The sequence below is a fragment of the Xyrauchen texanus genome, chromosome 25 (genome assembly GCF_025860055.1).
Source record: "Xyrauchen texanus isolate HMW12.3.18 chromosome 25, RBS_HiC_50CHRs, whole genome shotgun sequence".
NCBI lineage: Eukaryota > Metazoa > Chordata > Actinopteri > Cypriniformes > Catostomidae > Xyrauchen > Xyrauchen texanus.
In genome coordinates, this window is record NC_068300.1 from 8,803,588 (window position 1) to 8,830,087 (window position 26,500).

Consider the following 26,500-nt stretch of genomic DNA (forward strand, 5'->3'; position numbering starts at 1 on the left):
TGTGTGCGTGTTTATGTATATGTGTGTGTGTATGTGTGTGTTTATGTATGTATGTATGTGTGTGTGTTTATGTATGTATGTATATGTATGTGTGTGTGTGTGTGTGTGTGTGTGTGTGTGTTTATATATGTATGTATATGTGTGTGTGTGTGTGTGTGTGTGTGTGTGTGTGTGTGTGTGTGTTATATATGTATGTATATGTGTGTGTGTGTGTGTGTGTTTATATATGTATGTATATGTGTGTGTGTGTGTGTGTGTGTATTTATATATCTATGTGTTTATATATGTGTGTGTGTGTGTGTTTATATATGTGTGTGTGTGTGTGTGTGTGTGTGTATATATATATATATATGTGTGTGTGTGTGTGTGTGTGTATATATATATATATATATATGTGTGTGTGTGTATATATATATGTATGTGTGTGTGTGTGTGTGTTTATATATGTGTGTGTGTGTGTTTATATATGTGTTTGTGTGTGTGTTTATATATGTGTTTGTGTGTGTGTTTATATATATGTGTGTGTGTGTGTGTGTGTGTGTGTGTGTGTTTATGTATGTGTGTGTGTGTGTTTATGTATGTGTGTGTGTGTGTGTACATGTATGTATGTATGTATGTATGTATGTGTATGGATATGTGTGTGTATATATATATGTATATGTATGTATGTATGTGTGTGTGTATATATATATATATATATATATGTGCTATTCAGTACATGGTACACTGTAAAGTAAGAACAGTTTATTGTGTAGGTCTATGATATATAGCTGTTATTGTATACATATTGTCTTATATTACATTCTGCATTATACTAGATATTATATATTAGTCTTTACCCTAGATGCTAGCTAGAGTATAATATGTACTGTATATGTGTACTTTATAGTGTTCCATGTATCGTGTTTACTGTTATTCTACGCTATATATAGTGCTGTGGGAAAGTATTTGCCCCATCCTTATTTCTTCTGTTTGTGTATGTCTCATACTAAATTGTTTCAAAAATAAAACAAAGGCAATCTGAGTAAACACAAAATGCGGTTTTTAAATGATAATGTTATTTATAGAAGTTATCCAATATCAGCTAGGCCTGTTTGAAAAAATATCTGCCCCCCTTAGTTACTAAATCCCCAAATCTATGAAATGGCATTCATAATGGGGTTCAGCTGGATTAGACACACCTAGGCCTGATTACTGCCAGCCCTGTTTAATCAAATAAACACCTAAACAGAACTTTTTCAGCAGCATATAGTTGATTAAATGTCTCACACAGTAGCACACTATTCCAAGGTCGAAATAAATTCCAGAAATTATGAGGAAAACTGTGATTGAAATACATCAGTCTGGGAAGGGTTACAAAGCTATTTCAAAGACTCTGGGACTCCAAAGAACCACAGTGAGAGCCATTATCTCCAGATGGAGTAAACTTGGCACAGTAGTGAACCTTCCCTGAAGTGGCCGACCTTTCAAAATTCCTCCAAGACCACAATGACGACTCATCCAGGAAGTCACAAAAAAGCCAAGGACAACATCCAAGGAACTGCAGGCCTCTCTCGCATCAATAAAGGTCACGGTTCATGACTCCACATTTTTGCCCAGAAGACACTGGGCAAAAATGTCATCCATGGAAGAATGTTAAGGCTCTTCTGAATTTGACCAAAACACACCTTGATGATCCTCAAACCTTTTGGGAGAATTTTCTGTGGACTGATGAGTCGAAAGTGGAACTGTTTGGAACACAGTGGTCCCGTTACATCTGGTGTATTCCACAGTATTCCACAAAAAGAGCATCAAACTTACGGTCAAGCATGGTGGTGGTAGTGTGATGGTGTGGGGATGCTTTTCTGCTTCAGGGCGACTTGCAATAATTGAGGAAAACATGAATTCTGCTCTCTACCAGAAAATCCTAAAGGAGAACGTCCTGTCATCAGTCCATGAGTTGACAGCTCAAGCGCAACTGGATTATGCATCAAGACAATGATCCAAAGCATAGAGTAAGTCCACCTCTGAATGGCTCAAAAGAAGCTAAATTAAAGTTTGGAGTGGCATCCTGAATTGAAACCGATTGAAATGCTGTGGCAGGACCTTAAATGTGCAGCACATGCTCGAAAACCCCTCAATTTGGCTGAACTAAAGCAAAGAACTCCAGTTGCTGATGCTAAAGGTGTCACATTGAGCTATTAAAGTTGCACTCAGTAACTTTCGTCTTTGTGTCATATGGAGTGGTGGTGGTGTAGTGGTCTAAGCACATAACTGGTAATCTGGTAATCAGAAGGACACTGGTTCAAACCCCACAGCCACCACCATTGTGTCCTTGAGCAAGGCACTTAACTCCAGGTTGCTCCAGGGGGATTGTCCCTGTAATAAGGGCTCTGTAAGTTGCTTTGGATAAAAGCATCTGCTCAAATGCATAAATGTAAATGTGTCATGTTGGATTTACACTGACACCTAGTGGCTTGGATGCAGCATCATTGAAAATCAATAGTTTTCAATTTCAGATGTCATTGTAGAAATGTAGTATTCACAGTCAGCCATGACTACTTTAATCAACGAGTGAAATTGTCAAATAACAGGACGGTTACTGAGATTAAGCGAGCAGTATTCGGCTGGTCATATAATTCTAAAATGGCCGCCCCCATGTGCGGACCCTCTCCATGTAGAATAAAACAGCTTTTATAAGGTTACTGATATGACTGGAGTCTTCATTTTAATGTGAGTGCTCATGATTTCCCAATTCATGTCTGTAAGAGTTAAACTTTTTTCTATATATATATATATATTTGAAAACTGTATTTTGTGTTTAATCATGTTGCCTTTGTTTTATGTTATATTTCGTTTAAAGATCTAACACAATTTAGTATGAAGAAATCAGGAAGAGGGGCAAATACTTTTTCACAGCTCTGTATATTCTCACTTTATAGTATACCATACTGTAAGCTGTTTTGAATTTAATTCTGTAGTATACTATATACTCATTTGGTAATAATATTATATGTATTGTAAACAGTACTGTATGTAGCCTATAGATGACTGTAAACAACACTATGTCAGTATTTAAGTTTCACAGAGCATACAGACTATGAATGCTTTACACAAACAGCAGTGTCAGCAATGATCAAATACCAATGACCAAAGCATTGCATTTCAAATAGCCGATGTTTGACTGATTATTGGTTTACCAGGCTTTTACCTCCAATAGGATGTGTCTTGTGTCATATGGCACATTAGTTGTGTCAGGTGAAAGATGTTTACTATGTTCAGTCTTGAGGTTTTGTAGATGGTGTTCAGATAAATATGGTTTCCTAGTGCAGAGTTGGCGGGTCTAACAGACTTTTGAATAGCTGTGTGAATGGGTGTGATATGAGATGACAGGAAGGGTGCTACTTCTTTCACACACAGATAACAGCTCACAGGACTGACTGTTATGGGTGGTACCCAAAATAATACCTAACATCACTTCAGTACTTTCAAAGTGTTAAATGCTGCACTGTTACAGAATCAGTTTAATAAACCAGCAAGAACATTTTACAAAAGTACAAGACGCACAGTTAATCAAAAAAATAATAATCACGATTATAATTGCAGCTGCTGCAGTTAACTAACTGTGAAACATGTAATTTAGCTTTCCATTTAGACGGCGTGGGTGGACGTTGAGCACGTGTGAAACCAGCCAAAAACGAACAGCAAAGCAGACTTTTGTTTTTTAAAGCTGCGTTTTTTTTTACTCCGTTCGAGTGGTGTTAAAAAGAAACTCCTCACTAAGATGATAACCTTGACCACTGTGAATATTCAGTGTAGCTGTATACGAAGCACCGCCCATAGAAAGGTCACTTCCAAACCAAGAAACTTAGAAACCTATGTCCTCGTGGCAAATTCGCCTGTCAAAGTACACCAAACTTGAACTTCACATGTAATCTGCGAGGGGAATTTCATGCAGATTCCCATTCAAATCAATGTGTTGGAATTTCGCCATGCAAAGTTAAATGCGACTGAGCCTTTAATTTTAAATATTTATCGAAATTAACAATCATAATTACAATACTGAGTGAAAAAATCTGCAACTACAGTTATTTTCATTATTGTGCAGCCCTAATAATAATAATAATAGAAATTAAAATGCATATTTAAGTACTGTAGAATCGTTCTTCTTTATGGCCTTCTTTATGAAACACAAGCAGAACAAATTTCTGTGTAAATGATTCGTTAACTTTTGTTTTGACCGGACGACGACCCATTTAGGGTCCAAATATTGTCAATATAATGGACTGTGCATCAGGTTCTTTCTCTTTTTTTTTTCTGAAATAATATTTGTAAACTTTTGCATCTAATTCAATAAGACAATTTACATAAGAATGGATTCTTGAACAATCCATCCATCCATCCATCTTCAACCGCTTATCCGAAGTCGGGTCGCGGGGGCAGCTGCTCCAGCAGGGGGCCCCAAACTTCCCTATCCCGAGCCACATTAACCAGCTCTGACTGAGGGACCCCGAGGCGTTCCCAGACCAGTGTGGAGATGTAATCTCTCCACCTAATTCTGGGTCTTCCCTGAGGCCTCCTTCCAGCTGGACGTGCCTGAAACACCTCCCTAGGGAGGCGGCCAGGGGGCATCCTTACTAGATGCCCAAACCACCTCAACTGACTCCTTTCAACGCAAAGGAGCAGCGGCTCTACTCCGAGCTCCTCACGGATGACTGAGCTCCTCACCCTATCTCTAAGGGAGAAGCCCGCCACCCTTCTGAGGAAGCCCATTTCAGCTGCTTGTACTCGTGACCTAGTTCTTTCGGTCATGACCCAGCCTTCATGACCATAGGTGAGGGTAGGAACAAAAATTGACCGGTAGATCGAGAGCTTTGCCTTTCGGCTCAGCTCTCTTTTCGTGACAACGGTGCGATAGAGCGAGTGCAATACCGCCCCCGCTACCCCGATTCTCCGGCCAACCTCCCGCTCCATTGTCCCCTCACTCATGAACAAGACCCCGAGGTACTTGAACCCCTTCACTTGGGGCAATAACAACCTACATTCTTGAACAATATACACTGAAATTCATTCCGCTTGTGTGTCATGAATTAGCCCCAATAGACCTTAGTCATGGTAGATGGCATATAACATTTTTCATAAATAACAACGAGGCTGTGGGGTCCTGGGTAACTCCGCGAGTAACTGACTACCACACCTGGAGTCGCAAGTTTGAATCCTGGGTGTGCCAGGTCTCCTAAGCAATCAAATTGGCTTGGTTGCTAGGGAGGCTAGAGTCAAATGGGGTAACCTCCACATGGTCGCTATAATGTAGTTTGCTCTTAGTGGGGTGTGTAGTGAGTTGTGCCTGGATGCCGCGGAGAATAGCGTGAAGCCTCCACATGCGCTATGTCTCCACGGTAACACGCTCAACAAGCCATTGATGGTCTCAGACGCAGAGATTCATCCTCTGCCACCCAGATTGAGGCGAGTCTCTACGCCACCACGAGGACTTGGAGCACATTCATCTCTCTCTCTCACTCACACTTGCTCTCACACTCGCTCGCTCTCTCTCTCTCTCTCGCTCTCTCTCTCTCACATGTAGCACTGGGAAATCCAAATAATTTACGTGAATTGCTGTGCACATTAAGTGTAAATGAAACGGTTACAGTAAACAGTGTGCTTCTATTTAGCATTGGGAAATTGATTTAATTTCATTTATACAGTTCATGTAAAATGCATCTGTAAAAAAAAAAAAGTTACTTTCAGCTTAACTGCAGTTGAACTACTTCAATGTAGCTTCCTCAACACTGATATGTTGCTGCTCTATGTCATGAAACATTACTAGCATGCATTAACTGCCGGAGGCTCAACTGAACGCATGATCTCACCTTCTCTCAGTTTACCAGCACACGCTTGCAGTTTTGTCTGATGTTGAATGTGGGAGAAGACATTTATTTTGAATCATACAAATCTTATGATATATTGAACAGAAGAAGATTTCTAAGATTTTTGATGTATTTTATACTCTGTTACAGATCATTTTGTTCGAGTATAGAGTGACTATTAGCTCAGCTATGTGTCTCAGCAGGCGTTGGCATGGTTTACTGTTGCAGTGTGTCATGGGAGTCCTTTCATTGTGTTCCTGCACAGGAAGTCCAGTTTGTCCTTCTGCTCTGTTTCCTGTCCGTTTGCCCTGGCTTGGCGCATACTGACTAATTCCCTGATAGAACGTCAAACACACACCCATATGCACAAACATCATTTGGAAAGATCATATTCGTAGGATACATTGGATCTCATTATGAGTCTATTGGTGTATTTAGTGACCTGGTCAGATGGTAGACGTCCCATAACCGTGGGGTAAAAAATTGGTAGTTGTGAGATTTCTGGGAGTCAGGGTTAGGTCCACTGGGAAGCCTAAATTTGACACCAGTAACAAGGCTTGTGTCCACATATCTTTGAAAGATATTCAAGAGCTTTCTTTGTAGATAAAGTATCAAAAAACATCAGCACAGTCTAGATCTACAGGTGCACTCCAGGACGATTTAAGTGGCTCTTCATGTAATCCTGTTTACCTGCATACTCCTCACCCTGACATCACAGGTGTCACTTAGATTCAGTGGCTGTCGTACAGTAGAATAAATCGGTTGTGGGATTTGTACCAGTTTAGTCCTCCATCTGTGTCTTGGACAAATTGGCATATTGACTGTGTGACTAAAGCGAAAACATAGTTGTAATAGGCAATATGGGATCCATTTGTCACTCACAAACTGTTTTTGGTATGGCGTGGCTTTAATAGTATTAAACAGGAATGGACAAAAATCATAATTTAAGAATTGGCTCACTTTCAATTGATGAGTTTTGAATTGGAATGACAGGAAGTGTCCAACAACAGAATTGGCAGGAATGGATCACTTTTTAAGCGTTCTGTTTAATATTTCCATCTTGTAAATCGGCTTCATGTGGTTTGGCTCAATCTAGAAGATTTAGGGCTGAATTAGAGCATTCTGGGACTTTGTGTATCCCACTATGGTTTAAATAATTTATTAAATAGTAAATATACTGGGGTTTCATAATCTTCTGGCACTTTAAGCACTGTGGACCTCTAAAAAGTCATGTTAAATGTATATTTTTTACACTCTCACTTGTTTGTTTAATTTGTCTACAAACTATATCCAACAGTGTATGTACATGCATTACAATAGATTTGTCATTTCTTTTGAAAGTCATGAAAATTCCCACTACAGTGTCATTTCCAGTACATCTTAAATTCTGTATTGTGTTTAATGGAATTCTGTGGTGGAAATGACACTGATGGAAATGGCATTTTTAATGTGTTTTATGTCAAATTGAAGACTTTTGTCTTGCCAAGGCTAATTTTCAATCACTTGTCTCATATTTCATCTCATGCATGCTCTTCACTGACACATTTGTTGACTTGGTTAACACAATACATATAGAAATGGTTGGTTTATTTAACAATTTCTTTTAGATTATAATAGTTTTAAACATGTAATATTTGTATTTTTATAATTTAATATTGATAGTCTGGGTCTAAACAAGGCTAAAACAATAAAATCTATGCATAATAGGCATTTGAATGTACCAAAAATAAATCAAGACCTTGTAAAAAGTTTTCAAATTAGTTTATATGTGACTTTTATATAATAATAATAATAATAATAATAAAAAAGTTGAAATAGTTTGAATTAAAATCAACCTTTGGCACATGAAATTGCCCGAAGATGAAGAAATGCCCATTTATGAACTAAATACATACTGGAAAAAATAAATGTAGTGCTAAAAACTGTTCTTCGTTTAATTTATTTCTACCTCGTATACAAATTTATTTTTTCTCTCCTTTTTCTCCCCAATTGGGAATTCCCAATGTGCTCTAAGTCCTCATGGTGGCGTAGTGACTCGCCTCAGTCTGGGTGGTGGAGGACGAATCTCGGTTGCCTCCGCATCTGAGACCGCCAATCCGCGCATCTTATCACATGACTTATTGAGACAGCGCGCATGTGGAGGCTTCATGCTCTTCTCTGCGACATCCACGCACAACTCACCACGCGCCCCACTGAGAGCGTATTATAGCGACCACGAGGAGGTTACCCCATGTGAATCTACCCTCCCTAGCAACCGGACAATTTGGTTGCTCAGGAGACCTGGCTGGAGTAACTCAGCACACCCTGGACTCCAGGCGTGGTAGTCAGCATCTTTACTCACTGAGCAACCCAGGCCCCCACAAATCCAGTTGTTACAATTCTACATTCTGTTTGCCACCTCGATTCAAATACATGAACTGAAATTGAGTATGAAGGGCGTACTAAATTCAATTCTGAATGACTAGTAAGAAGTCCTAATGCTTAGAGATTTTTCAGTCTGTAAATAGTAGCAATGTGCTCGATGCCAGAGTGCTTTATTTTAGCACATAGCATCTGGAATCTCAATTACACACACACACACACACACACACACACACACACACACACACACACACACACACAAAGTTCCTTCTTCGAATGCATTCAGCCTTCACAGGACCAGCTCAACCTGTTGGACAGCAGCTGTAGGTGTAGCAACTGAAGTCACTGACATCTGCTGGATTAGGTGCTGTTTCTCACAATCCCCTTGGGCGTTATACTGATCGTGGCATTATCTGCCTGCGTGTCTGTTACAGATAAACAAACCCGATGTAATGCAAAGTTCTAGGTTTTTATTGTCCTCTGGAAATTCATTGGAATGTGCTTAAACATATTACAAAGTATGATGAATTAGACTATATAATAAGTAGTTATATAAGTAGTCTATATAACTTTTTCGCTTTAGGTCACACTGGTATCTTGGTTGATTTGTATATTGATCTGTGTGAAATATGACTCTAACTGATAAGATTATGTCCTGTCAGAAAGCAAGATGAGGTGTTTAAGAAAGCAGGAACAGACTTCCTGTATCCTAGCATGCCGTCAGCCACTGTGGGGGTTTGAGGTTTATAACTTATTTGAATGTTTTTAATCCCCCAACATGCAGATGTGCTGTATATGGAAAGATTATCCCTTTAATGTGCAGATGAGGAGAATGGTCAGGCTGAAGTAACATTCCCTCGCAGTAGTTTGCATTCTCAAACAATAAGTTCTGCATTTCCTCGCAGTAGTTGCATTCTCACACAATATGTTCTGCATTCCCTCGCAGTAGTTGCATTCTCACACAATAAGTTCTACATTCCCTCGCAGTAGTTGCATTCTCGCACAATACGTTCTGCATTCCCTCGCGATATTTAGCATTTTTTAACAATACGTTTTGATTTCCCTCGCAATAGTTTGCGTTCTCGCACAATAAGTTCTGCATTCCCTCGCAGTAGTTTGCGTTCTCGCACAATAAGTTCTGCATTGCCTCACAGTAGTTGCGTTCTCGCACAATAAGTTCTGCATTCCCTCGCAGTAGTTGCATTCTCACGCAATAAGTTCTGCATTCCCTCGCAGTAGTTGCATTCTCGCACAATAAGTTCTGCATTCCCTCGCAGTAGTTGCATTCTCGCACAATAAGTTCTGCATTCCCTTGCAGTAGTTTGCGTTCTCGCACAATACGTTCTGCATTCCCTTGCAGTAGTTTGCATTCCCTCACAGTAGTTTGCGTTCTCGCACAATAAGTTCTGCATTCCCTCGCAGTAGTTGCATTCTCGCACAATAAGTTCTGCATTCCCTTGCAGTAGTTTGCATTCCCTCACAGTAGTTTGCATTCTCGCACAATACGTTCTGCATTCCCTCGCAGTAGTTTGCATTCCCTCACAGTAGTTTGCATTCTCACACAATAAGTTCTGCATTCCCTCGCAGTAGTTGCATTCTCGCACAATAAGTTCTGCATTCCCTTGCAGTAGTTTGCATTCCCTCACAGTAGTTTGCGTTCTCGCACAATACGTTCTGCATTCCCTCGCAGTAGTTTGCATTCCCTCACAGTAGTTTGCGTTCTCGCACAATAAGTTCTGCATTCCCTCGCAGTAGTTTGCATTCCCTCACAGTAGTTTGCGTTCTCGCACAATAAGTTCTGCATTCCCTCGCAGTAGTTTGCATTCTCACACAATAAGTTCTGCATTCCCTCGCAGTAGTTTGCATTCTCAAACAATAAGTTCTGCATTCCCTCGCAGTAGTTTGCATTCTCAAACAATAAGTTAAGCATTCCCTCGCAGTAGTTGCATTTTCACACAATATGTTCTGCATTCCCTCGCAGTAGGTTGCATTCTCACACAATATGTTCTGCATTCCCTCGCAATAGTTGCATTCTCACACAATAAGTTCTGCATTCCCTCGCAGTAGTTGCATTTTCACACAATAAGTTCTGCATTCCCTCGCAGTAGTTGCATTCTCACACAATATGTTCTGCATTCCCTCTCAGTAGTTGCATTCTCACACAGTAAGTTCTGCATTCCCTCGCAGTAGTTGCATTCTCACACAATAAGTTCTGCATTCCCTCGCAGTAGTTGCATTCTCACACAATAAGTTCTGCATTCCCTCGCAGTAGTTTGCATTCTCACACAATAAGTTCTGCATTCCCTCGCAGTAGTTGCATTCTCACACAATAAGTTCTGCATTCCCTCGCAGTAGTTGCATTCTCACACAATAAGTTCTGCACTCCCTCGCAGTAGTTTGCATTCTCACACAATATGTTCTGCATTCCCTCGCAATAGTTGCATTCTCACACAATAAGTTCTGCATTCCCTCACAGTAGTTGCATTTTCACACAATAAGTTCTGCATTCCCTCGCAGTAGTTGCATTTTCACACAATAAGTTCTGCACTCCCTCGCAGTAGTTCCATTTTCACACAATAAGTTCTGCATTCCCTCGCAGTAGTTGCATTCTCACACAATAAGTTCTGCATTCCCTCGCAGTAGTTGCATTTTCACACAATAAGTTCTGCACTCCCTCGCAGTAGTTCCATTTTCACACAATAAGTTCTGCATTCCCTCGCAGTAGTTGCATTCTCACACAATAAGTTCTGCATTCCCTCGCAGTAGTTGCATTCTCACACAATAAGTATTACGTTCTCTCACAGTAAGTTTTTCATTCTCTCGCAATATTTTGCATTTCCTTAAATAATTTTTGCGTTCCCTCGCAGTAGTTTGTTCTCACTTAAAATTATTTGCGTTCCCTCAGTATTTTGCATTCCTTCACAATGCGTTTTGCACTCCACTGCTAAAGTTTTGTGTTCCCCTGCAATTATTTTCAGTTCCTTAGCAAAGTTCCTTGACATTATGAAAATGAACTATGGTTTTACTGCAGTAATTATATTTAAACTAAAAATATATATTTTTTTAGAATAACAACCACAAAATTTACCGTGGTTTTACTACCTTAACAATATTTGTAGTAAAACAGGTAAACCAAAACTAAAGTAATGCAAATCATAATCATTTCCCCAATTAAACCATGTTTACCACAGTTTTGCCATACATGTTTTCTACTTAATTTGTGGTACAAGTACCATGGTTTAAAAAAATAAATATGCCCCACGCCATTAGGAAAATAAACCATAGTTTCATTGTAGTAAAACTGCAGTAACCATGCTTTGTTTTGTTATGTTTTTTGGCAGAATGATTTTGGTTTTCAAGTCATTACTTTTGTAAAAATCAGTCTTGTGCTTTAATGGAGCAGAAGCCTTAACTGACCTCTGAAATTAAGTGGACAAGAGTATTGATGGGTTCATCTCATTTAAGTCAAATTTGGCTAAAGTTCACCTTTTCCATGGTGCTCTGTAATGAGCCATCAGCACTACAGAGATCATAGCAGAACACAATCAATAATCCCCATCACACCTAGTCGAAGAGGACTGCTGAGTCAATGTTTGGATAGATCGTCAGATAAAGTTTGGAAAGTCAAAGGAACGCAGTAATTGAAACAATCCACTATAATTTCAAGAAATCATGCAGGCATGACCTTACTTGCATTGAAAAAAGACAAATTCTGATATTTTCCCCATTGTTTTGCTTACGCCATTGCGCTATTTTTACCCGAAGTGTCGCTGGGATGCTAAAACTTCAACATGATGAAACTTGACGTGAAGTTTGTTGTTCTTGAGTTATGAAAGAAGTTTAGCTTGATCAGCAAAACATGCTGTTTTTTCCACACAGGCAACAGAGTTTTTGTATAAATATATATTTATAACAGCACACAACACAATGTGCTGCTATTTAAAGCACACAGGACTTTTCCTGTGAGTAATGGAGAAGTTTACAATGTATCCCGGCTGAGCTGAACTGTTGATTATGTCTGTATGGAAGGATGGATTTCTTCTCCGCATGGAGTGATACAACAATGATGACTCTAACGGAGTGAACTATTGTGGAATTTGTGCTCTTTCCCCAAGAGGAAACGTTGGTGTATGTCTCATGGTGCTAAAGGATAGAGATCGTGCTAAGATTTAGACTTGGGTTCAGGGGTTGGATTTATTGATTTCAAGTAGGCATAAAATCTAAAGATAAACGTAATAGTATGTTTTATGGATATTAAAGATTAGATTTCATGGATCAAGCATTTCTACAATAGTCAATTATTTTGTAAAGTCGAGTCAAAAATTTCAAGAAATAACCTTAGAAAGGTGGCAGTCATTATTTTATTTGTACACAGTCTCCTGCACTCCTTGCTGCATTATATGCTAATGGTAGGCCTATAAGTCCAAGGATTAGAAGAAGAAGAAGAAAAAAAAAGGCACATCAAAGTATTATAGATATCTTAAAATCCTTTTCAATTCTGGTTCAAAGAAAGGATCTTATATGGTTAAATCCCAGAGAAAAAGGAGCTCTCAAAGTCAAAGTGGCTTCATCCGAAAATTGTTACATTTTAGCCATTTTCAATGGTTAGTGGGTCACATGGTATAAAGCTAGTCCAAAAAACACTATTAAAGGGATCACCCAAAAATGAAACATTTCTCATCATTTGCTCACCCTCATACCTTCCCAGATGTGTATGACTTTCTTTCTTCAGCAGAACACAAATGATTTTTAGAAGAATATTTCAGATCTGTAGGTCCTTATAATGCATGTGAATGGGGACCAGACCATTTGTAGCTCCAGAAATCACATAAAGGCAGCATAGAAGTAAACCATATGACTCCAGTGGTTTAATCCATATCTTCAGAAGCGATATGATGGGTGTGGTTGAGAAACAGATCATTATTTAAGTTCTTTTTTACTCTAAAGCTCCACACTTTCAAATCTGAAAGTGAAAGTGGAGATTTAGAGTAAAAAAAAAGGACTGGTCCACTCATATCATATCACTTCTGAAGATGTGGATTAACCACTGGAGTAACATGGATTACTTTTATGTTTCCTTTATTTGATTAATGGTGCTACCTCTGGTCACCATTCACTTGCATTATAAGGACCTACAGAGCTGATACACTCTTCTGAATATCTTTGTTTGTGTTCTGCAGAAAGTCACGCACATCTGGGATGGCATGAGAGACTGATGCAGGCTGATCCAGCAGATGGAAAATAACTCCAATTACTTGGATGATTTGTAGAACAATTTTAATTGGTACAATTGAATTAATTAAATCAAATCAATTATAATGATCTCTGAATAAATGTAAAATAATAAAGAAATACATTTGGATTATTTAGTAAATAGGTCTTAAAGATATAACTCCTAAATTAAGTCTATAGTATGTTGTCTCATCTAATGAACGAAGTAAAAAAAGATTAAGATTTGTAAGTCGATTTGGATAAAAGCATCTGCAAATGACTAAATGTAAATGTTAAGATGTTAAGAGGCCTCAGTGATGTAGTCTTTGCATATAGCGAGGAGAGAATAGCTGAAAAGATATTTGTCAGAACCTATGTAATACAAATCTGCGTGCGTTGGTTTATCTCAATGTTTTTGTTCAGACCGCTAAAACAACACATTCAGCGAGTGTTTCGATGACATTCAAGGCCTAAAACTGTCGTTGGTGAGCTGTCCCTTTAATAAGAATAAGCAACACATTAGGCTCATCAGGTAGTGCGATATCTGTATGCAGTTTTCAATCACAGAAATGTACAACTGCAAAGCTCTGAAATGTAGTTAAACACTTCCAGCATGATGTACTATTTCTTATCTCTGCTAGCGTCTATCATTACGATGCTAGTTTTCAATTATAAGAGCTCAGAAACCTGTGCAATTCAGTTTGTTTAGAAAGGAGTTTATCATCAGAACCAATAATGAGAATTAGCAATTATCTTTTCAGTTCCCCTTGTTAGCAGTTATGCTAAATAAGATAGAAGCTAATTCGATTTTACTTTATTCAATGTTTTAAAATTGTTGTATTATGCTCTGCTAAATGGTCTCATAAAATATTTGATTTGATATTTAGTCTCCATTATTACCCCTCGTTAATGTCTGAAAACTTTCTCTCATGCTAACAGATAACTGAGATGTGTGGTGCTAAGCGGCTAGGCTACTTCGGATGTGGACAGTTCTACATAGCTTTGAAGCTGCTGGCCGCGGCACAGACTGGTCTGCCGGTACGTCTGGAGAGCATTGTGGGCGGTAAGACTTCAGCAGTGTTGGGGAGTTTGCAACTAAACTTAATGACATTTTTCAGTGGTGTGACAGTAGCGCAGTTGTTCACAGAGTAGCTTTTCCAGTAATGAGATGCTTTTTTTTAATGAAGAATCACTACATTACTGTTTTGATGTTGTTCAAGACTTGACTGTATTAGAACTGTGTAAAGGGATTAATGGAAAGGAAGAGGCGAGAACCGGCTTGACAATATAAATAATATTTTAATATCAAACTGAACCAAAAAGACACTCAAACACACAAAGGTGCCGGACAGCTGCCCGTAACTCTCTCTCTCTGTCGCACTTTATCCCTCTCTGAGGCTTGATTAGCCTGAATCGGGGCCGGGTGTGCGGAATCACGACCCGGCCCCGCCCTCCGCCCTGCTTTTATTATAAGTAGCTTGAAGCTTGGCAAGCTGCAGTAGCTTTCTAAACACTGGTCCCCTGACTTGAGCAGAGGGCGAGCCTAACGGGATCAGGGATTTGGCGTAGTATGCTAGGATTTCCGATAAAGAGGGATCAGGCACAGAAGTCGTGCTGCGTGGAGAGAGCGCCACACGCAGAGCCAAAACCCTCAGAGAAAGAGGCTGCACGTTTGTTCTGTGAACTTGCCACACACAGAGCAATTTCCTTAAACGCTTGTGACTCAATGCTTGTATTGTCCCACCTGCGGAGTCTGTTTACACATCGTAAATGAGATTTAACCAAATCTGGTGTCCCCTCAAACTGCTGTGACAGATAAATATATTTCTAAGTCAGTGTTTTTATCGTGTTTTCCAGTAAAAATATCTAAACATCCATAAAATAACATAACTGTACTAAAAAGCATAATAGCAGAAAATGTATCTTGAATTAGTGAACTTTGGCTGGATTAGCCTTTAATCCTGGTACAAGCTGTTACCCGTGGTCTCTCTAGGAGACCCTCACAGCAAGTAGACGAGATCAACTGACCTCACAGCAGTTCTTATGTCCTTGACTATCAGTGAAGATCACAGCGACACATGGATGTTCTGTTTAGTGCACACATCACTTAATCTGGTCTTTTGTGCTGTGGAAACAGAAGGATAAAGACAATGTTTGTGGACTGCAAGGATGGATTTATGAAGCTGACCTCAAAGTTACCTTTGAGAGGTGATTAGCTAGGTTACATTTGGCGTCTTAAAATTAATTCTTTGTGTTTAACGTTCCTCACAGAACTTCCTCTGCCTGTGTTTGTGGGAATAACAAGCGAGCCTGAGAGGCGTTACCCCAATGAGAGCCAGACTCACACCCTGGGCTCGGTTGCAAGTTCCATCTCTCGTCTCCCTGCTGACCGGCCTTTCATCAGACACCCTGATACCAGCATGGACAAACAGGTGAGTATGAGGAAAGAGTCATCTCACTCACAGGAGTCATATCAGTTGTAAGGCCAAAATATACTCTACACAAGTAAGTGAAAGTGAAAGCAAGTGAAACATATCTTGCAACGCAAGTTTCGATTTCACACGTTGTTGCATTCTGAAATGTGTCAGGCCACAATTCATAATCCAACGCATGTACGCGTTGCATTCTCAGCATTGCCACAAGGGGCACTATAGCGAGATTAGTGTGAACTTTCGTCCACTTCTACAGTGAGCAAGTAAGTTAAAGTCAATATATTTATAGCAACCTACCAGAATAATGACAAATCCAGTCTAATGGCGGAGACGTTTGAAGGCAACTCTATCGCCCCCTTGAGTTTTGAGGTTTGTTACCGCCACAGTAACGCAAGAACGTACGTTAAGCATGTTCAACTAGACTGCGCATTTGCAGTGTCCAAGCGATCGCATCTGCGTTCACGTACTTGTGTAGAGTATGTTTGGCCTCAACATTGTGCGCATGCTGACGTGTATATAGTAGGGCTGGGTAGTGTTGTCACCGTACCAAAATTTCAGTAGTCCGTACTGTGTCGGGCAGTGAAATTTCACGGTTCTCGATATCAATTTCAATACCACAGAAAAACATTTCTAATATGATAATGTGCTATTGAACACACTCCTTGCCTATTTAAAGTTAATTTAAATTTCAATGTAATTAATAAATTAAAATATATGCATGTTTCCTTCAAGTGTTTCTAACACTTGTTTGTTTTTAAGTAGGGCCCTATGGAAATCCATTTTATTTTTTCCTCAAATCCTTTTTACTTTTTTAATTGTATTTCAAGAATTCCAGAATGTTTTAAAGTTTAATTTAATTTCATTATCAAAATGGTGTCTAATCATTAATTGTTCATTTGTTTACTTTTAATAAGTAAAAGAGAACAATTACTTATCAACATACCATTGCATTTTTTTTATTTATTTTATTAGGACAAAAGCACTCTTGCTTGTGATGTATTGCTTAATTTAAATTATTAATGAATCATTATTTATAATAATTATAATAATAATAATAATGATGATGATTATTATTATTTCTACAGTGAGGATTACATTTTACTAAACAGTTCAATATATTGCTCAGGGTGATCGTTAAAGCGCAAATGCCGTGATTTATTTATATAAATTACATAAAAATAGCGCTTCAGAGTGGATTAGTGCTCTGCTCTGTCATCTCATACAACATGAATGATTCTCATAGTTTGTGGTGTATCCAGTATATGAGCGGTCTGCTTTACACATTCATTTAAAGCTCATGCAGCTCATATAGACTAAGATTGCAGCATTTTGTGGTTTACTAATCACACTAGGACATATCATGATTTTAATTGGATTAGTTGTGCATTTCAGTGTAAAATGAGTAACGGAGCACATGCTCAAATAAGCGTGTGAGCGTTTGAAAGCAGTCGTGTGTCAGTCAGACAGTGTGCGGTACCGAATTAAGACGGTGATCTGTACTACCGGTACTGTAGAAACACTGGTATCATTACATATTTTTTATTTTAGTATCGACTTGGTACCAAAGTACTGTTGACAACACTAGGGCTGGGTAAAAATTCAGATTTTTCAATGCATCACAGTCGTCATTTGAACGATCTCAATGTCAATTCTTTACTCGATCTTTAATTTTATGTGCAACCCTCTACAATGAATGTAAATCACTTGCATATGCAAACAAATTGTGTGCTATGTGACTAAAAATGTCTGCGATTAGCCACTGGCTGGTACATTTTAGATTTCGTGTTGTGTAGTCATTAAGAAGTTAAGTATAAAGTTTAGTTTGATTGTAATTTTTTATTTGTAAAGTGTGTTCAGAGACAAGATTCACACAATTCACTTGTTCTTTACAGTCTAATTGTTAATAAAAACAATAAAAGAAACGTTTAATTCTAATGGCACATAGCATAGATATGGTAAAGTAGCCATGCAAGATTACTCTTGTTATTATGTGCTCTGCTAAAACACTACTGTGAGATGCTCGCTGCATTGCCACTATTCTTAAAGAGACAGTACCGTTTTAGGATGTGTTCTACAAATCAAATAGTATTTATAATACTTATAAATAGTTCAAATTATGCATGTAAACAATAAACTTGTAACTATATATATATATATATGTGCAATATATATGCAATGTAATATATACAGTTCCAATACATCATATTTATTAATGGAATTCATGGATTTGTACATTTATAAAAAGCTAATATGTGACTAAAATGCAGGAAAAACTTAAACTTAACTTCTAACTAGGTTAATATTTTCATAATGAACCTAGTTAGAAGGTCCCCTGTATAATTAACAGCATTAGCCAGAGATAATATATTTCATATGCAAGCAATATGGACATTATAACTGAAATATACACAAATGAATCTAATTTAATCTGAATCAGGAAATTGATTCAGGAGAAATGAGATTGTGAATCTAAATTTAATCGAATCAGGAAATCTGCACAAAACCCAGTCCTAATATTTAGCACACCTATTTCAACTGACATCCTTCCTGCAAATATTCAATTACGCAATGTGTCATGTATTTTTGGAAGTAGCTTGTAAACATATTGAATGAGTATACCTTTAAGACTACTTGCATCAGTAGCTGGGTTCCTTGGTGGCCTTTGTCTTGTTGTCCTGCGAGTGGATTAACTTGTCTACCTCACGAAGAGCATGACGTGTTTGGAAATAAGTCTGTTCACAAGGGCCAATATTGACAATTAGAAAAAGTTAGAAAAGAATGGTAACAACTTCAAAAAGGAATTTATTTGGTAGCATTTTCTCCCAATTTGTTTATTCATTATATGTCTTTAATTTGTGATCATTCAAATTAATTTAAGGTACTTTTAATAAGTGGTTTTAGTCAGTCACACTTTGTAATAAATATTTTCTGTGCTCAACAGGAGGCGTGGTCTCCACCGCGGTCACCTGACGTCTCCCCGCCCCGCTCGCCATCAGCCTATCACAGCTATCCATATGGTGCACAAAGAAACGGAGCAGGAACACTAATGGGTGAGAGTCTCTGTCAGTCATCTTGCATTCAGATAGAGGGATCAAACCTATGAACCTGATTATTTTATAGCATTCCTGCAGTTTTAACAGGGTTGACCATTTAAAATTGCATCTAAAAGCCACTGTAGGTCAAGATAATACAAGATAGATCAACATTAATCTATGCTCATGTTTTTTTAATGTACCGATTTCATAGCATAGTTCTGTCTGTCTATCTGACTGTCTGTCTGTCTATCTGTCTGTCTGACACTCTTTATTTTTTTATCATCATTATACTTTATTGTCCCATTCCTGGGAAATTTGACTTGGACCACATGACACGGCCAGTGCACAACATCAAACACACACAACACAATGCATACAATAACATGCAATAATAAACAATCTGTCTGTCTGTCTGTCTGTCTCACTCTCTCTCTGATCTATCTATCTGTCTGTCTGTCTGTCTTATCTATCTATCTGTCTGTCTGTCTGTCTGTCTGTCTGTCTGACACTCTTTATTTTTTATCTGTCTGACACTCTTTATTTTTTATCTGTCTGACACTCTTTATTTTTTATCTGTCTGTCTGTCTGACACTCTTTATTTTTTTGTCTGTCTGTCTATCTATCTGTCTGTCTGTCTGTCTGTCTATCTATCTATCTATCTGTCTGTCTGTCTGTCTGTCTGTCTGTCTTATCTATCTGTCTGTCTGACACTCTTTATTTTTATCTGTCTGTCTGTCTGACACTCTTTATTTTTTTATCTGTCCGTCTGTCTATCTATCTATCTATCTGTCTGTCTGTCTGTCTGTCTTATCTGTCTGTCTGTCTGTCTGACACTCTTTATTTTTTGTCTGTCAGTCCGTCTGTCTGTCTGTCTGTCTGTCTGTCTATCTTTCTGTCTGTCTGTCTGACACTCTTTATTTTTTATCTGTCTGTCTGTCTGACACTCTATTTTTTTATCTGTCCGTCCATCTGTCTGTCTATCTATCTGTCTGTCTGTCTTATCTGTCTGTCTGTCTGACACTCTTTGTTTTTTATCTGTCTGTCTGTCTGTCTCTCTTTAATTTCCATCTGTCTGTGTCTGTCTGTGTCTGTCTGTCTGTCTGTCTGTCTGTCTGTCTGTCTGTCTGTCTGTCTGTCAGTAAGTCAGTGAGTCTGTGTCACTCTTTCATTTCCATCCATCCCCAATCTATTAGGGCTGTTAATTTAACATGTTAATTTAGCCCTAGTATATATATATATATATATATATATATATATATATATAGCCAGCAAGTCTCACTCTATTAGAACTTTACTTCTAAAAAAACGATTAAGGAAACTGTTTATTATTATAATTGTTTTCTTGCATATTTCTGCATATTATTTTCATGTTTTCCTCATTATTGAATTTTATTTTATGTTTTAAAGTTTACTTGCGTTCTTCACTAAGGCTGTAGATTGTAATATAAAAATAATAGTGCTGTCAGTCTATTAACATTTTTAATCACGATTCATCGCAGATTTTGAAAGTGCTGAAATTTTACATTATTTATGCTTTTCTTCTGTCAAAATCCATCTTAGAAATTAAAAGAAAACATAACAATATAATGCTTTATTAACATTTTCCAAACAAAGCCTTCCCCATTATTTAGTAGTGCACTAAAATAGCACCAGTTTAAGTTACATTTAACGTTTTCCAAAGTCTAAGTGTGAGTTTGACTAATTGAAAGAACTTGTTTCCACAAATAGGTTTTATATTCATTGCAATGGGCATCAAATCTCTTAAACTCTCATTCTCCTCAATATTAATCAGCCAGTAGTCTGTGACTATCTACTTTGTTATAGCAATCTTGAAGCCGCGTTCGTGATTCGTGCCAGAGTGTCAGCGGCAACTCCACATGAAAAGCGCTTAAAGACAAAAACATCTCATTCTGCATTTTGGTGATAGTTAAAAATTGACGTGCTTTTGTGGTAATTAAAATGTGCCTTACATAGGCTGAAAATACATGCTTTCTATGACAAGTCCCATCTGGGCTTATCTTGTACATCAAATAGTGTTAAGAGATAACGGAAAATCCATTAATCACGATTAAGAAAACGGTATGTGTTAATCTGTATTAATTGCATGTGTTAACATGTTAATTCTGACAGCTCTAAAAAATAATGAAGTTTCTTCCATTGAAATCATAACAGACATATCACGAGTTTCATCTCTTATATTTGGGACAGATGTAGTTCAATGCAAACATTAATATGTGGTGGTTAAAACACTTGAATAATCATATTAAAATGTGTAAATAAGAGTGTTGTCCACCTTCCTCAAAGCAAGTAATATTACAGTTCAAAATGTTCAATCGAATAAAATCAACAAAAAAAATTTTTATGGATCAGTTGCTTTTTTACATTTGAGCTTTTAACCACAGATGTCGCTAGAGAGCCCAAAGTTACATAGTGCAGCTTTAAATAATTGTTTTTGCAAGATTACTGGATTTACTGTGTTACAACATCATGGCAGCGAAGTTGTAAAATTAGATATAACACAAGGTTACTAAGCTATTTTATCACACTTAAATCATGTTATCACTCCTATTGTTTCTGTCTTGTGGCTATACTTTTGAAACGGTGAGTATTTTAATGTGTACGGATTGGCCCCATTCACTTACAATGCAAGTGCCCCTTCTTAAAGAAAAGGAGGGATAAGTCGACATTCATTTTGTTTGCAGTAATCAACATTATGCCACAAATGCTGTCGATTGAGCTTAACTTGTATTGAACTGTCATGTCTGAATTACTGTGAATGTGCCATTAAGGCTTTGTGTTGGTTTGTTTACATTTGAATTTTTGACAGTTGGAGTTTAATTTCACGAACATTCCGTTTGCTTGTTTGAACATTCCGTCAGTGTAAGTCTACGAGATTTTTCAAAAATGTAAAAGCTGTAAAGTCAGAACAGTCTGAAGGTCTGTGCCAAGTTTAGTGGATGCAGCTTGAAAGTTCAAGGATGAGTTACAGTTGATCATTTTTTTGGAAATGTTTTAAGTCACACATATAGTAGAATGATACTGTCACAGATTAGCTGGTACAAGATAACACACCCACATATCACAGCCGTTGTGTTTCACACACTCCTTATGGTGTCACACAGCTGTGTGTGTGTTTGTGTGATCGTTCAGCCTTGAGCGACTGTCTGTCCTCTATAAGCAGTTGGCTAATTGCTGCTCTCCTGTGGCGTATTGATATCACCCTGTCTAATCACAACACCTGTTGATTCACAAGACCTTTGCAAAATGTACAGTTAACACAGCCCACACTCCACCAGCAATTCTTATGAAACATAACGTATATCATTTCCGGTGAGTATTCCCAGAAAATAGATTTTCTGGGCATTCACAGCCAATTATACTTGAACAGGATATTCAACAAAAACTTTAGGGCGGGGCTTGATTTTATCCATCAGGAATCGATTAGGTTTTGAAACGTGGTGACAGGTGTTCATATAGAGACTAAAATAACTAAAAGAATTTGATTAATAAATGCAATGTATAAATGTTTGGCCCATATTAATTATACAATAGCGCCCCTTCAGGCATTAGGGAGTAGTGCTTGATGGCCGTCTGTTTTGAATGGTTACATTGGAGATCTGTCATTTTGTATACATTTTCTATCATGGTCATTTTATTATAATTTGTTTTTTTTTTAAATACAAGCTTTTGTCTATCAGATCACCATAAGAAAACCTCTTGATATTTTTGACTCAAAATTCTTGCTATTTGTAAAAAAAAATCCCCAAAAATTACAAACTTTTTTAAGTTGTGTAAACTGACGTGTATATAAGGTGTAAGAAAATGATTTGAACCCTATAACGCTGTGTGTATCAAATATGATGCACATCGTTTGACGGCTGTTTCACACCCTGTTCTAGCTGATGAGCTAAATGACCTATGGGATGTAAGTGTCACATGTTTATGGCACCATCTAGTGGATATTTGTGAAAAAATTGCTTATCAATCCATAAATTACATCTTATTTAAATGTTTATGTTATTTGTAAGTAAAACTGACATTAATGATTATATTGTCATGGATATTTCAACATTTGTATTTGCTGAATATAAGCAACTTATAGTTGTTATATATTTCTAACAGTATTTAAAGACTCCTCTGAAAATGCATGTGCTAAGAAAAAAATAACAAATGTCCTACACAGAAATGAATTCTCGGGCATCAGGAGGATAATGACCTTTAAAGCTTGATGAACAAAATATGTTAAATAAAAAAATAAAAAATTGTCTAATGGTACTAAAAACAGTTTAATGTAAAAAATAAATAAAATATATATATATATATAAATAAATGTTTTATGACAATTCTGACAATTCTTTCACATGTCAGGCTTAGCGGTTAATACCGTTTACTTGATGGTTACACCACTTGACATTTTTAAAGCCATTAAATATTTTTTTTTCTTTGAAAATACTATAAATATTTTTTAAACATCTCTATGAACTTACATGTGTTTTAAAATAGATTTTCTTTATTTTATTTTATCCCCTTGTCTCCCAATTTGGAACGGCCAATTCCCACTACTTGGTAAGTCCTCGTGGTGGCACAGTTACTCACCTCAGTCTGGGTGGTGCAGGACAAGTTTCAGTTGCCGCTTCTGAGACAGTCAATCCACGCATCTTATCATGTGGCTCGTTGTGCATGACACCGCAGAGACTCACAGCATGTGGATGCTCATGCTACTCTCCGCGATCCACACACAACTTACCACAAGCCCCATTGAGACCACGAGGAGGTTACACCATGTGACTCTACCCTCCCTAGCAACCGGGCCAATTTGGTTGCTTAGGAGCCCTGGCTGGAGTCACTCAGCACACCCTGGAAACGAACTCTCGACTCCAGCCGTGGTAGTCAGCGTCAATGCTCGCTGAGTTACCCAGGCCCTAAACTAGTTTTGTTTTAAAGATTTCAAATTGTATTACCTCAGACAAGCTTATTTGTCAATGACTTACAGTACTATTGTAAATACTTAAAATGTATAATGTATTTTAAATGCACTCGGTATTTATACTAGAATAATAACTTGCCGTGATTTAGCTCAGTGGGGATGATCGTTTAATCAGATCATGTACAGCTGACATGTTTGGTGTTAATGATGTCAGACTTTGGATTAAAGTCACTTCGACACACTGTTGTTCATGTCTGTGCGTGTGTGTGTGTGTGTGTGTGTGTGTGTGTGTGTGTGTGTGTGAGGAAACACTATGTGTCTATTACTTGTCTAGACTGGTTAGGGTTCCTCCTCTTCTTTTTGTGTTTCTCTGAAGAAAGAAAGTAATTTGTGTTTGGGAACGACATGAAGCTGAGTAAATGAAGACAGAATTCTCATGTTTGATGAACTATATCTTTAACTCTCATTGGCATGACTGCAACGGTGATGTCAGTAATCAAACAGTCACAACTTTATAGTCATTTTGTGTTTCTTCACCTTCAAATATTCAGTCTTCCTCTTCTTTTTTTATTCACAGGGTATGATGGTAAATTACCAAGTTGTTCTAGCGCTCAGGAAAACTCGTCTCCCAGTCATTATTCCATCAAACTGCAGTCGGAGCAGCCTGCCATTACACGGGTGAATAGCTCCGCCCACCTCCCCATTCTAACATCTGATTGGCTCTCACACAGAACTCTTAGTCTCCCTATAATGAGTCTTTCCATCTGTAATGATCTTTTAATGAACACTGTTGGGCCCCTAAACAAGGATTTATGTAATGACTGGTTTATTTATGTAAGCATATATTTTTGTCTTGAATATCGGTAATTACGGGGCTACACATTTTTCCTCTTGCATTATCTAGTCTCGCAGACTATAGGAACTTCTATAAGAGTAGAATTGTGGTACTATACCAAAATTTTTGCAAAATGATCTTTATGTGGCTCATTGTACATATCGCTGCAGTTTCACTAGAGGTGCTACAACAACAATGACTTCTATTTCAATTTTTGGTAATTAAAATGATTACTGAAATTTGCCTGTAAATAAGGTTTTCTGTTCAAAATGTTGCACTTTCAATTCTTTTAAGGACCAAAAATGAAACAAAATGTATCAAAAGTATGTTATTGATGTAGAAAAGATGTCGTAGCAGTCATTGTGTAATTGTGCAGAGGCTAACGCTAGCTTCATCAGTGGTGCATTTCACTTGTAGATCATATTTATTGTTTCTCTCTGATGATACTGTAATTCAATCATGCAAAGACTGCAAAAACTATACTTTAATTAACCATCTGGACTTTATCTATCAATAAATTAGTCATGAAGAATGTCTCTATCATTTACTGATAAACGAGTCTGGTGTTGACTTTAGCAGCCCTAAAAACATAGTAGCATTATACAAAATATTAGCTGTAGTACAACACTTCTGTCTCAGGTAGGGTCTCTCTCTCTCTCTCTCTCTCTCACACTCTCTCTCTCTCTCTCACACTCAGGTTCCATCTGTAGAGCGTTTGGTGGAGAGGAATGAAGTTGATTACTCTGATGACCCCTGGCGAATCACAGAGGAACAGCGTGAATACTACACCAACCAGTTCAGGAGTCTACAGCCTGACCTCAACGCTCTCATACTGGGTAAAAGATTTTAAGCCTGTTCCACACCGGAACCATGTCTGATACTTTGTAATAAGTTGAAGTCTTTTGTTTTTGTATTTGTAAAGGTTTTTGTATTTGCTTTACTTTCTTTGGACATTACTGATTATTTATGTTTGTTTTGTTGTTTCTCTTCCAGGGACTGTTGCAAAAAACTTCTTCACCAAGTCGAAGCTTCCTATTCCAGAGCTGTCTCATATATGGTGACGATAAACCTTCAAATCTACTTAAACCATATATATATTTTTACCATTTTCATGACTTTCTGCTCGTTAACGGTTCTCCGATGAGTTCTATGAAGACGGACCACAGAACAAAAATACTCCTAAATCTGACCAGTGTAGTCTGATTCCCAAACAAATGACTTTTGTCTTGGGTCTTTTGAATCTACAGCACAAAAAATATGGTGTGACCAGTGTGGTCCGATTCCCGAATGAATTACTCTAATGAGCTGGTTCTTTTTAATCTACAGCGCAAAACATAGAGCGCAACCACAGTGTAGTCCGATTCCCGAATGAATGACTCTAATGAACTGGTTCTTTTGAATCTACAGCATGTAAAATATGGCGAGACCAGTGTAGTCCGATTACCGAACGAATGACTCGACAGTTCTTTTGAATCTACAGTGTGAAACATGCAGTACATCGCAGACCTGTGGAGCCTGATTCCTGAATTAATGACTTTATAACCTTGTTCTTTTGAATCTACACACCAAAACGCAACCTTTCAAACAAATTACTTTTATCAGCTGGTTATTTTTATTCAATCAAAAAGGTACTGAATCGCAAGTCATTAATTAAAACATGTCCAACTCTTGAAACTTAAATCAGAGTAATTACTGACTGATTATTCAAATGACATTGAGTAGAAATACACATTGGGAGTTCTGTTGTAATTTGTGGTATTTTATAAAAAAATATGATTTAAATATACAAATTAAAAAGTCTCTGTAAAATTGTTACATTTTAAAATTAAAGTTGTTAAAATCTGAAATTAATT

General features: G+C 37.7%; 1 protein-coding gene across 6 annotated transcripts in view; it reads left to right on the top strand.

The window, feature by feature from the left end:
- Positions 1-26,500, top strand: part of reps2 (RALBP1 associated Eps domain containing 2) — a 53,784-nt gene that overhangs the window by 792 nt on the left and 26,492 nt on the right. For 4 of the 6 annotated variants that reach the window (XM_052092116.1, XM_052092118.1, XM_052092117.1 and 1 more), the window contains exons 2-7: positions 14,358-14,481; positions 15,690-15,850; positions 18,792-18,900; positions 24,390-24,490; positions 25,345-25,483; positions 25,641-25,704. In XM_052092116.1, the coding sequence (XP_051948076.1) occupies positions 14,358-14,481; positions 15,690-15,850; positions 18,792-18,900; positions 24,390-24,490; positions 25,345-25,483; positions 25,641-25,704 (698 nt within the window). The remainder of the gene's footprint in view (positions 1-14,357; positions 14,482-15,689; positions 15,851-18,791; positions 18,901-24,389; positions 24,491-25,344; positions 25,484-25,640; positions 25,705-26,500) is intronic. The other 2 variants (XM_052092121.1, XM_052092120.1) reach the window with 2 other exon arrangements.